At 52.2% G+C, this 12,967-nt stretch overlaps 5 protein-coding genes across 5 annotated transcripts; 1 reads left to right on the top strand and 4 right to left on the bottom strand.

Annotated features, from left to right (window-relative positions):
• Positions 1-122: 122 nt before the first annotated feature.
• On the bottom strand, positions 123-1,349 carry KD926_010817 (Zn(II)2Cys6 transcription factor; the record flags this gene model as incomplete). Its single annotated transcript, XM_053103220.1, has 1 exon — positions 123-1,349. One exon carries the CDS (start codon positions 1,347-1,349, stop codon positions 123-125), a length of 1,227 nt encoding a protein of 408 aa, XP_052953381.1.
• An 860-nt stretch (positions 1,350-2,209) lies between these two features.
• KD926_010816 (sugar porter family MFS transporter) lies at positions 2,210-4,089 on the bottom strand (the record flags this gene model as incomplete). Its single annotated transcript, XM_053103219.1, has 6 exons — positions 2,210-2,551; positions 2,612-2,930; positions 3,009-3,478; positions 3,534-3,638; positions 3,699-3,937; positions 3,987-4,089. The coding sequence occupies 6 exons, from the start codon at positions 4,087-4,089 to the stop codon at positions 2,210-2,212; spliced, it is 1,578 nt and encodes a 525-aa protein (XP_052953380.1).
• A 625-nt stretch (positions 4,090-4,714) lies between these two features.
• On the top strand, positions 4,715-9,705 carry KD926_010815 (calcium ion P-type ATPase; the record flags this gene model as incomplete). The annotated part of the gene is made up of 6 exons (XM_053103218.1): positions 4,715-4,786; positions 4,844-7,581; positions 7,630-8,281; positions 8,560-8,709; positions 8,957-9,182; positions 9,308-9,705. The coding sequence occupies 6 exons, from the start codon at positions 4,715-4,717 to the stop codon at positions 9,703-9,705; spliced, it is 4,236 nt and encodes a 1,411-aa protein (XP_052953379.1).
• A 602-nt stretch (positions 9,706-10,307) lies between these two features.
• Positions 10,308-10,967, bottom strand: KD926_010814 (uncharacterized protein; the record flags this gene model as incomplete). The annotated part of the gene is made up of 1 exon (XM_053103217.1): positions 10,308-10,967. One exon carries the CDS (start codon positions 10,965-10,967, stop codon positions 10,308-10,310), a length of 660 nt encoding a protein of 219 aa, XP_052953378.1.
• A 934-nt stretch (positions 10,968-11,901) lies between these two features.
• On the bottom strand, positions 11,902-12,915 carry KD926_010813 (oxidase ustYa family protein; the record flags this gene model as incomplete). The annotated part of the gene is made up of 2 exons (XM_053103216.1): positions 11,902-12,575; positions 12,651-12,915. 2 exons carry the CDS (start codon positions 12,913-12,915, stop codon positions 11,902-11,904), a joined length of 939 nt encoding a protein of 312 aa, XP_052953377.1.
• Positions 12,916-12,967: the final 52 nt, after the last annotated feature.

Raw genomic sequence — 12,967 nt, 5'->3', positions numbered from 1 at the left:
CGACCTTCTTTTCCGGGACGCCATTGTGTATCCAAGTTTAGATATTGCTATTCGAATCTAGTCCACGAGCACTATAGGTATATAATGTGTCGTCTAGCATTGACTGAAAGAGTGAAATGTTGTCAACATGTTCGATCCTGACTCGCTCTTGCAAACAGTACCATCAGCATCGCTGCTTCCCCTGCCAACGGTTGACTCCAGAACTGAGGTGACCGGATCTGATCCAGCGCCAGCCGATAACAGTTCTCTAGTAGTCGACTCCCTGTCGCACGACCATCCGTCTTGAGTCGCAGACCAATCGCCATAGCCATGTATACATGGAACCGCGCCATCGATACCGGTTGTGGATGACCGGGCCCCAGAGGTCTATCGTACGAACCATCGATTATGTCGAGGAATGCGCGAAAACGGCTCTGGTCAACAGGATACCCGAAGGCATGTGCTTTCTCGAAAAAGAGGTCGAGTAAAGTCTCGGCCTCGAATCTCGTAGGGACAGGTGTGGGCCGCACATCGGAAGGCAGGGGTGCGAATGAGTTGAATGATAGATCATCGTCCGGGCTATCGGGTATTGTGATGTTGGGCCCTCCCCAGTCCATGTCCAGACCGAGTGACGAGACCGAGGATCGGCGCGAAATCGACGACTCGGCAACACTAGTTGGCGAGAGATACGGGAGCGAATCGTAGCTGGGCGACGGAGAAGTCGACATCGGGGGCGACAAGGCCAAGCCGAAGTGAGGCGCAATGAGGCCGGCGTCCAGGGTTCCGGACATGGGACTGGACGCCACCGATCCGGCGGATGGCAAAGACGGGGTAGGCGTTAACGAGGTCGGTGATAAACCAGCACAATCGACGATCTCTATACGAGGGATGTCTAAACCGGGGGAATCGAAATCGCCAACAGCATGTTTAAACGGTTCATCACAGGCTATATCCTCGGGATCCTGCCTACCGTCTCCGAATTGAGTATTCAGCGTCAAAGGCACAGGGGGCGCCTTTCTGGCTGGGGATGGATAATCGACACCCTGTACCCCGGGGATTTGAGTCTGAGAAGTAGACACAAACCCCGTACTGAGCTCAACAATCTGCGCTTCGAGCTGCCGAACACGCTGCTCCAGTGCCGCCTGGGTCTCGCTATTCTTGCGCGGTCGCACACAAGCAATCGAGAATCGTCGACAGGTCGCACAGGGCGTTTCACCATCACATCTGATCTTCCTCCTTCGGCAGCGCTCGCAGGCCGTAGCCACTGGTTTTGGTCGGGTAGACCAGGCCCCCACGCTCGATTCGCCTACTGATCTTCGTCGCTCAATCCTGTGCGGATGAGACTCGGGCGACGTGGGCGATACATTCATGATTGCTGAGCCGGGGATGTTTCGTTTTCATGGCTAGACGGAGCGGAAGGGACGTACCGTGATCCGTCACCAGAGAAGCCAGATTTTGAATGGCCGAGCATACCATCTGGTGTCAGGGGTTAGGACCGACGGAATGGATAGGATGGCTGAGCGGATGAGAGAAAAACCCCTGACCACAAGGTTCACGAACACAAGACAGTCGGGGCGCAAAGGAAACCCTCTGGAGAAAATTTTAAACTCTGACCGCAGCAGGTGTTGCGCATTCCTACGCTGGTATTTGCCAGCTTATAGTCTCATGGGCCAGAGATGCCCCGCACAGCGGCGACAAGAGCACTGCCACCGCCGATTACCACTCAGAGGCCCGCTTGCCGACGCAAATCCAATAGAATGCTCATGTCGTACCCGGAGCAACGGCGAGGGGTCCGATTGGTAGAGGAATCTAGTTGTGAAAATGGTGATCAGAAGCTGTCGAAAACGGAGAATTATCCGATCGTCATGGTGCCATTGAGCGTGCCCAGAGGCATGCTGAATAGAAACGGTGTCATGTCGCGTGAATGCGGGTTGCGGGGTGGACTTGGCGATTTGGGATTTGGAAATATTGGATTACAGGGACGATAATTAAGAGATGGACTAGAATAGATGGAGAATTGAATTGAATGCTGGAGATATGGTCTTATATTGAGGGCTCAGGGTTAGGGCATCGCTGTCACGGTCCCCCGCGACTCGGCGGCCTCGAGGATCAGGCATCAGCATTTCTCGCGACTTGCTTCTCCACCATCCGTCCCTTCCTTCTCCCTTCCCTGCTCTCAACTATCGGTACAACCATTGTGCCCTACGCCATATTAATTGGACTTGTTTGTCTAGACTCTCTCTACATGCGTTGATGTCGCCATACTCTTCTCCTTCACCACGCCGTATTCATTGAGCTCTCGGTCAACGCTGCTCGGAGCACCGAATAACATCTCCATCTCTTCCAGCGTTTTCCCCTTGGTCTCCGGGATAAATAAATAGGCCCAGATACCCATACATATCATCAGCGACCCGAAGAAGAAATACGTTCCGTACCCGAGTGAGGTGATCATGTAGGGCGTCGTACGACTAATGATGAACGACCACAGCCACTGATCGCCCGTCGTGATGGCCACGCAGAGCATACGGATATCGATCGGAAAGATTTCAGAGCAAATAACCCAGGTGATACCCTGATGGAAGATACAGGGATGATCAGCCCGTGAAAGAAACAAGGTAGCCGGTTTTCTTACCTGCCAAGTCGCGCAGTAAATCAGACCATACAGATACACACAGACCATGGCAATGTATCCCGCTGCATTTGGTTCGGTTCTTCCAGCTGCTGCAGCTGCGGACGGATCTGCCCTGAAGACATACCCACCGATATACCACATCGGCAAGCTGCCAATGAAGGCGCCCCAGATCAAGCCGCTGCGACGACCAACTTTCTCGACCAGCCACACGCTGAATATCACCATACCGAGGGTCTTTGCGACCCCGTAAAACCCGGTAGCAAACAGCTTGGTGTCGGTTCCCGTAATACCCAGCGTCTCGAAGATGCGCGGGGAGTAGCTTCGCAACCGAGTTAACGATACACTCTGACAAAACTGCCTTGATCCTGTCTGAAACAAAGGAACAGACCCTGCTTACTAGGTGATGATGTTAACACCAGTCAGATTTTGAAATGCCATTAGCAAGAGACCAATCCCGATTCGGTTGCGGGTGCCCTTTTGCCAGAGTCGCTGCACAAAGTACATCGGACTGTGCTTGATTCCTTGGGGAGGCATGCCAACTTGAATTTGCTCGCGGATCTGACTCAGCTCTTCTTGAATGAAGGGGTGGTGACGGTCTAGCTTGCGGATCCAGACCAGGCTTTTCTCTGCCTCATCCCATCGATCTTGCTTGGCGTACCACCGGGGCGTCTCCGGACACCAGATGATTCCGAGCAGGAGAAACGCGCCAGGCAAAAGTTGAAGGCCTAGAGGGACCTGCCACTGAGCCATTTTGGAGGCGGAGATTGTACGATTGACAATATAATTGATCCAGAATCCGCACATCCCACCTCCTTGGGAACATATCTCGAAGATGCCAACAAGGCGGCCGCGGATGGAGGGTGGTGACTGAAACTCTGGTTAGTGTCACGCTGACATGCGAAAATTGAGAAACTCTTCATACTGTCTCAGCAATATACACTGGAACCTGCAGCGACACCGAGCCGATACCTAGCCCTGCAATGACTCGCCCGGTATAGATCATGCCGAGATGACCAGAGGCCGCGGTCTTTATTAGAAGCACTTAGCCTTTGTCAGGGAGGCATTCATACACCAATTTGGTACTGACCATCAAGCTGCCACCCACGCAGAAGACCAAGATCGCCATGATTATTGCCATCTTGCGTCCAAAGCGTTCCGCAAGCGGGAAGGTCAACAAAGATCCAAAGAAACAACCGGCCTGGAATGTGGAGACAATATTTCCTTCCAAAGTATCGGTCGCATGGTCAGACACATGGATGAGACCGAAGTCTCTGCGAAAGGAGTTCAATGCCAAAGTTCCGCCGATCACACTTGTATCGTATCCCACTGCCACTCATCAGAAGCAGATACACGACCTAGGGGACATTGGACTCACTGGCAATAGCTCCCATGCTCACCACCGTCGCAATGAAGTGCACCCTCCAGTTACGCACCTCTGGAGGGTCATTGCTGTTATCTGCATGAAGATTGAAACCCATCTCGAGGTTCCACAAAAGCCAAAACAAAGGTCAATCGTTGCAAAGTTTGGAAGCTTTTCATACAGCAGCCTCAACCTGTCAAACAAATCAAGACCAGAGAAGGCAGCCTTGTGGAGTCAGCTGTGCTTTTTATCGGTGGAGATCCGTCCTATACTGGGTGGCATATACTCCGTCTCTCCGCTACAGCGGCACTCATCACCGTTGGACAGGGCTTGATACCCCGCGCATATACCCCGCATTTCTCTGACTGTGGCGGATTCTCCCTTGCAAACCATATGGTTCTTCACCCGAAACAATAACGAGGAATAAACTCGCTGCCACCCAGGCCACTTATGCACGCGCGGCCTTGGCTCCGCGGTCGGCCTTTGGGAGCTCTCTTGGCGCTCCGCTCGTCGCTGCTGGTTTGTGCGGTGCCGAGCCCGGCGTGCCATGTAAACGGACCATCCGATGGTACATCAAAGGGGGCTGTGCAGCGGTGGCCACGGCGCTTCGTCCCGTGCTTTCTTGTTTTCCACGGATCTCAAGGCTTTTCGAGCTCTCGGTACATAACTCAAACGATGGATTTCGAGATGATATTTGTTTCTGTCTACATTGGCATGATAATCTAATCAGATCAACTGTCAAGATGGTATCCCCAGAGAAAGAGCCAACTTCGTCTGGCCAGGCGTCGGTCCCGACGATTACCTTGCAGGTCCCGGTAGGTGCCTTTGAATCTGCCTGTCAGCTTCGTCTACCTTTGTCTGACGTCTCCTAGGAGGTTTATAGCTCCTGTTCTTCCTCTATCATCGGTGATCCTGACGAGACGGTTTCCTCGGGCGTGTCCTCGCGACAGAGGTCTTTCAGTAACCTGACGGCTATAGATACGACACACACCGGCCGAGATCGAGCAATGAGCGGCAGCACCATGGCACCTGCTAGCCCGCTGCTAGAACTCCCAGACAGCAAAGGCAAACCATCGAGCTCTGGGTCGAGTATTTTCTCATCCAAAGAACAAGAAGACGCACTTCGACCTGATCCCGGATCTGAGAACGATTTCAAAGTCGACAATAATCCCTTCTCATTCTCTCCAGGCCAGCTCAACAAGCTCCTGAACCCCAAGTCACTCCCTGCGTTTGTGGCTCTTGGTGGACTATCGGGATTAGTCAAGGGCCTACGCACCGACGCTACCTCGGGTCTGAGCACCAACGAAAGCGTCGTTTCCGCTCACCATACATCATCAACCGCCAACGGGGGCCCCGAGCCCTTCGCCGACCGAGTCCGCGTATACAAGAACAACTCCCTTCCCGAGAAGAAAGCGACGCCGCTATGGAAACTGGTCTGGTTGGCATACAATGACAAGGTCCTCCATCTCTTGACAGCGGCGGCTGCCATCTCCCTCGCACTGGGACTCTATGAAACATTTGGTGCTCATCACGAACCTGGCGAGCCAATGCCCGTGGACTGGATTGAAGGATGTGCCATTTGCATCGCCATAATCATCGTCGTGCTCGTTGGGTCCCTGAACGACTGGCAAAAAGAGCGGGCCTTTGTACGCCTGAACGCAAAGAAAGAGGACCGGGAAGTCACCGTCGTGCGGTCTGGTAAGACAGTTCGCATTTCAGTCTTTGATGTTCTCGTGGGAGATGTGCTTCATCTCGAACCGGGTGATATTGTTCCTGTTGACGGCATTTTTATCGAGGGCCATAACGTGAAATGTGATGAATCGTCGGCCACAGGCGAATCGGATCAGCTGAAGAAAACGGGTGCGCAGCAAGTCATGGACATGTTGGAGCAAGGACACAGCAAAGCGCACGAGATGGACCCGTTTATCATCTCGGGTAGTAAGATCCTCGAAGGAATCGGCACATGTCTTGTGACATCTGTTGGGGTAAACTCTAGCTACGGCAAGATTCTGATGGCGATGAGACAGGATATGGAGCCTACCCCTTTGCAGAAGAAACTGGATGGTCTGGCAGGGGCGATTGCGAAACTCGGTAGCAGTGCTGCTATCCTGCTCTTCTTCGTTCTGCTGTTCCGTTTCGTCGGTACATTGTCTGACAATCCCAGAAGTGGCTCTCAGAAAGCTTCGCAATTCACAGATATCTTGATCGTGGCTATTACGGTGATTGTGGTTGCTGTTCCGGAGGGTCTTCCCCTGGCAGTTACCCTGGCGCTGGCTTTCGCAACTACTCGCATGGTTAAGCTCAACAATTTGGTGCGCGTGTTGAAGTCTTGCGAAACGATGGGAAATGCGACAACCGTCTGTAGCGATAAGACTGGCACTTTAACTCAAAACCGCATGACAGTTGTCACTGGAGTTTTCGGGGACGATCACTTCGACGATAAGAACCAGACCGGGAGCGAGCGACGGTCGGGTGCTTTTGCTGCTGATATGGCTAAGGATCACAAGCAGATACTCATTCAGTCAGTCGCCATTAATTCGACGGCTTTTGAAGGTGAAGAGAACGGGGTTCCCGGCTTCGTCGGCTCCAAGACCGAGACAGCTCTGCTAGGCTTTGCTCGGAACGTGCTCGGCTTGGGATCTCTGGCTGAGGAGCGAGCGAATGCAACAGTCATTCAGCTGATGCCCTTCGATTCCGGTCTGAAGTGCATGGGAGTAGTTTTGCGACTGGACAACGGTCAATATCGATTCCTCGTCAAAGGCGCGTCTGAAATCCTGCTCGGTTACAGCTCCGAAATCTGGAAACCATCGGGCGTTGATGCCCTTGAGACACGCGAGCGACAGCAACTGGAGGACATTATTCTGACATACGCGAAACAATCACTCCGCACTCTTTCCCTGGTATACCGGGACTTCTCCTCCTGGCCTCCGCAAGATGGCGTCAGCCCCGATGATCCCAAATCCGCCGACCTCTCCCTGCTGCTCAACAACATGATCTTCCTCGGTGTCGTCGGCATTCAAGACCCCATTCGACCTGGGGTGCCTGAGGCCGTGGCTAAATGCCACCATGCAGGTGTTACAGTCCGCATGGTCACCGGCGACAACATGGTGACAGCCAAAGCCATTGCGACAGACTGCGGGATCTACACTGATGGCGTTGTCATGGAAGGACCTCATTTCCGCACGTTGACGGACGAGCAGTTCGAGGAGACATTGCCCAAATTGCAAGTCCTTGCGCGTTCTTCCCCAGAAGATAAGCGGATTCTTGTAACTCGTCTGCGAGAAATGGGCGAAATCGTTGCCGTCACGGGCGACGGAACTAACGACGGACCTGCCCTGAAGGCCGCCAATATCGGATTCTCAATGGGAATAGCGGGGACGGAAGTGGCCAAGGAAGCGTCGGCGATCGTGCTGATGGATGATAATTTCGCCTCCATTTTGACTGCTTTAATGTGGGGACGAGCTGTGAACGACGCCGTTCGCAAATTCCTCCAATTCCAGATCACCGTCAACATCACTGCCGTGCTCATGACGTTTATCTCGTCCGTCTCCGATGCGGAGATGAGATCTGTCTTGACAGCCGTTCAACTCCTCTGGATCAACCTGATCATGTAAGACTCCAATCAATCATCCGACAAGTCGGCCACTAACAAACACAGGGACTCCCTCGCTGCTCTGGCCCTCGCCACCGACCCTCCCACCGAAGCCATACTTGACCGCAAGCCCCCGAAACGCGGCGCCCGCCTCATCTCCATTACAATGTGGAAGATGATCATCGGGCAAGCCATCTTCCAACTCACCGTGACCTTAATCCTCCACTTTGCCCAAGGTCCCGGATTCCTAGACTACCCAGACGAGGAGCGACGCTCGATCGTGTTCAACGCGTTCGTGTGGATGCAAATATTCAACGAGTTCAACAACCGACGGCTCGACAACAAATTTAACATATTCACAGGCCTGCATCGCAACTACTTCTTCATCATCATCAACTGTCTCATGGTTGGCTGCCAGATCCTGATCGCCTTCGTCGGAAAGACCGCCTTCAGCATTGTTCCGATCAATGGTGTCCAGTGGGCGATTTGCATCCTGGTCGCGGCGCTGTCGTGGCCGTGGGCAGTTGTTGTGCGCGTGTTTCCGGATGATTGGTTTGCTGCTATTGCCAGGTTCGTGGGGAGACCGGTCGTGGTGGTCTATCGGCCGCTAAGTCGGGGGATGCATCGGCTAGGTGGGATGATGCCGTGGCGGAAGAACAGGCAGGATGAGGATGAGAATGCTGAGCCTTCTGCGGACAGAACTCACGATGCGGAGAAGGTATAGCTGGCGGTGGTTTATTTGATTGCGAACTACATATCAGTGTTGCTGCGGTTGTGGATTTGTTCGTTTTACTGGAGTTGTTTTGGATCTCGGGGATAGATTCTGATTGCTACAAACCGTGTCGTGTTGTTCCTTGCGTTAAACGATCTTCCTGTCAATTTGATTTGAAACAATCTGTGAAATATTAGCTATAAAATGGCATGTTCATATTCAACCATTGAGGGTTGACTTCTTTTCCGGGCACATAACGGACCTATTTGTATCCACTCACCCAGAGCACTGAATATCAGAAGCGCGAAGTTCAGGACCTAGTCGACTTCTTTAAAGACACTAAGTCTACCACCAACTACAATAACCTCCGTATTCAACGCGGGGTGTCTCATAAGCCACACTTTCAGTTTTCGTCATCGATTACGCCACGCGAGGTTAGCCTCGATTTTTCCACGGATCAAGATCTTCCATCATATACAGCTGGACAGTTGATTTTCATAGTTCTCGATATCTCTTGAGAAACGCATAGACCACGGACCACAGCTATGGCTCACACAATAACATCCTACGACACTGTCGAAGCCATCACTGCCCTAGGTCATCTCGATCCAGAGGTATCTCAGGTGAACCCTCTATTTCACCTCCACCGCCATCCATCAGACCACTGACAAATTTCTCCAGGTCCTCTCCGATACCCCCCTCTATGTTATCCCTCTCTCTCTGCTCTCTTTCAGTGATCTTTCTACCCTTCGACCCGCCCAAGCCTTTGCCGAATCCGCCCTCTCCACCATCGGCAAACACCCTTCCTTCCGGGAAACCGAAATCTCCATCCCAATGCGCGACGGGCACATCAACCCAGCATGGGTTTTCACACCCAGTACGATCCTTCTCTCGCAGCGTCAAAGCAGTGAGAACGAACCGAAATCAAAACCCCTATTATAATCCTCATCCACGGCGGTGGCTTCATCATGGGCAGTCCCATACAACTCGCGCCTCTCGCGCGAGGCCTCACGCATCTCTACCACATAACAGTGATAACCATCACCCACCAACTCGCTCCTGAACACAAATTCCCAATCCTAGCACAAGACATATGGGACAACATTGTCTGGATAGTTGCCAACACAGCTCCCAAGGCCCAGATCCACTTCCCCGGAAACGAAGCAGCAGCTATCCCAGGAAACCTAACCCACGGCTTCATCCTAGGGGGCCAATCCGCCGGCGCAAACCTCGCCAGCGTCGCTGCGCAACGATCAATTCGCGAGCCCCTCGCCACAGCACTAACCGGTCTATGGCTAAGAATCCCAGCCACATTAACCTCTAACATCGATTCGGAAAATTACGCACCCTTGTGGCTGTCCCGGACGCAGAACAAACACGCCCCAGTGCTAGAAGCTAAAGCGGTAACTGCAATCAGAGAATTCCTGTAACCGGATACCAAGTCGGTGGATTTCTCGCCGTTCAATGATCCGGACTCCTTTGGGGGGTTGCCGAAAACGTATGTCTAGGTTGCTGGGGCGAATCCGTTACGGGATGATGGATTGGTTTATGCGAGGGTGTTGAGGGATTGTGGGGTTGATGTGAGGTTGGATGTTTGTAACGGGATGCCGCATGCGCGTAACTGGGTTTGGCCAGGGTTGAGGGAGTCGAGGAGGGCGAATTGTGATTGTTTGAGGGGGGTAGGATGGTTATTGGGGGTGGATATGGGGAGGAGGGAGGATGTTGATCAGGTTGTGAAGGATTGGGTTTGGTGATGGAGATGTTCTGGAGTTTATCTCGCAACACTCTGGTGGGGCGGAGTAAGCGAAATAGAAAACAAGCTGGTATTCTCCATGTTGTCATCTTTCCTAGGTTTTAGAATTCCAAAGGACTGGCAAGCTCTAGCACATACAACCGTAACCCTAACTCCAACCCATATTCTTCGAGATATCACAACCTCCATCTATACGAAACACTCTCTGACACTCATTCTCTTCTTCACCTCACTCCCAATCCCCAATCAATAAACCAGCCAACTATTTAAAACAACACCCTAACCAGCATACAAATCCACCACCGATCCCCCAATCAACCTCCCCGCCCCCTCCTGAACCCTCACCCATTCCAAAATACTCTCCACACAATGCTTCTGATGATGTTCCGAATCATACCTCCCCTCCATCCCAAGCCCCGTATACCTAGTCCGATACAACTTCCGCCACAAATAAAGACAATGCGTATGATGCCAGTCTACCGTCGTGGTAACCGCGGTGCGATTCTTCGTCCCCACCACGTCCGCCATCATGGAGACTTCTTGGAGAGTGAGTTCCCGGTCTGCATTCGGCCATGTGTAGAACGTCCAGCTGTGGTTGTTGGCTTTGCCGAGGGTTTCGAATTCTTGTATTAGGTCGTCGTCGCGGCAGGTGGAGGGGAGCCAGGCGAGGGCGAAGGGATCGAATTTGCAGCCTCGGGAGAGGGCTTCTGCGGGGGTTGAGCCGCAGGTACAGGAGGAGTGGGCTTGGTTGGGGACTGAGATGGGGAGGTGGGAGTATATTTGCAGGGTTAGGTTGATGAGGCCGTAGAGAGCGAGGAGGGAGATGAGTCCGTTGCGGAGGAGGATAGGCCATCGGCGAGAGGGTGGTGGGGTGGTGGTTTTCTCATTGTTGGGGGGCTGTTCAAGGTCCGTTTGGTCTAGAGGGAGGTATTGAGACATGGTGAAATCTTGAGGCTACTATCTCAAGAGGTACAGGTAGAGACATTCAAGTTGGAAAGAGTCACATACGCCCCGACGATGAAAAAGCCATCCAGTAAGCTAGGCTTTCTTCGCATTGAGCGCAACACGAAAAGACAACCCCCCTTCCATTCTCCCTCCTCCCTCATCCAAGTAGCCAAATACTTACAAGTAAGATTTGCCACCCCGTCCAAGAACGCTATTGAAACCCGTTGCGGCTAGATCGACGCCTTCGTCGCATCCCATGCCCCATCTGACAAGATAAGCACTAAGCCATGCCAGACCATTACCGATGAGGGATAAACAGCAGTATGTCTCGCTTTAATTAGATTCAGGATAATCACTACACTCGTATTCGATCTAACTAACCAATGGGAGTCCAGCATTCCTCGAAAAAGCAAGGGAGAGGGTGATAGGTCTCGTGGCTCCGGAGGCTTATCAGATTCCGCGATTGCCCTTAGCCTCACTATGTAGGTAGCCCCAATGTAGTATTACGCGGAGTCCGGCGCTCTGTGATAGTAGCTTGCAAAAGGATCAGACTGGGTTGCTTGACTGTGCAGATGCTCACATGAGTCGATAAGGTTTCAAGGATTCCCCCGGAAGATACGATCGTATAGTATGTCTCGGCGGGGTTTGATGTGGGATCCATATTCTGGATAGGGATTAGATTGTGGCTTCTGTAGCGCGCGGGGGTAATTGATTCTCAATTTTGGGCTAATTATTATGTGACAATTCATCATTATGCGATTAAATTGTGGGAGCACGAATACCCAGCCTGTCCTCCTCGTTCTTGCTTGTACAGTATATACATGTCCACTGAAACAAAGGTGCAATTGTCCCTAGTCCAATTCTAAGTAAACAGCATATACTCAAATCTCAACTTCTATCAGTAAACAGTATAACGAAAACCCTCAAATCAATTCTCCCCAAAAGGCCTCGACTTCCCCTCCCCCGACAACTCTCGAATCCCCTCCGGCACACGATTAATCAACTTCCACTGCTCATCAGAAACATTCACCTGATTTTCTTCTTTCCAATCCAAAATCCGCTCAAAATCGCGGCATTTATGATCAATACTAAAATCCGCCATCGGCCCTTTCACCCCCTCTACCTTATTAAACGTAACCACGCCCACATCGGCATGACACAAGATAAACTGTAACAAGATATACTGACAATGCAAATCGTGACCTCCGCGCGTGAAATGCACCTGCCCCGGACCCCCGGAACGCTCGTGATGCGAATGACCACCGGCGTGTGTTGTCTTGTTAAAGTAATATTCCGGATACGCGGCTTGTCGCATCGCGTTCAGACAATGCAGGTGGTGAAACACGTCCAGAAGACCCATGTAAGCTTCGTCGCCGTACCCGTACTCTGGCGGAAAACGCCATTGTTCGGCCGGATCACGACCCATTTTCAGGATCTCGTCCCGTGAGAGCACGATGGCGTGCGTGTCGGAGATGCGGTTCCATGCGGCATCGACTTCGGGGCTTGGGGGGAGTTGGAAGAGGGAGGGGGGGTCGTCGGCGAAAAAGTTTCCGTGGGTGCGTGTTTCGCGGAGGGGGATGGGGAGTTTGTCGAGGATGGGTGCTGTGATTTTTAGTCTTCTTTCTATGGGTGTTGGAATTGGTGGGATTGGGTGTGAAGAGAGGGGATGGTACGTACAGTATGAGGATGTCTTTTTGATTAGGCTGTTGTCCATGTTGTGGGTTATGTTCTGTACGTGGATGATGGATAACAGGAGGATCAGGATCGAGAAGAGGAAGAAAACCAAGTTGAAGAGAACGAAGCCGCCGGGTACTGAGAGTATTCGCATACTCCATCTTGTCGAGGCGTTCTTAGAATCATCTTGGGCAGGGTTCAGGGCATCCGACTCTTCGTAATCGACATCCTCTGCATCATCCAACTTTTGATATAGAGGGGATCGCATTTTAGAATTAACAACGAGTTTACAGAAAAAACAAAGAAGAAGATTAGACGGA

The sequence above is a fragment of the Aspergillus affinis genome (assembly GCF_023601865.1).
Source record: "Aspergillus affinis strain CMG 70 chromosome Unknown NODE_87_length_163274_cov_91_156480, whole genome shotgun sequence".
In the NCBI taxonomy this organism is placed as follows: domain Eukaryota; kingdom Fungi; phylum Ascomycota; class Eurotiomycetes; order Eurotiales; family Aspergillaceae; genus Aspergillus; species Aspergillus affinis.
This window is presented reverse-complemented; position numbering and strand designations above follow the sequence as displayed.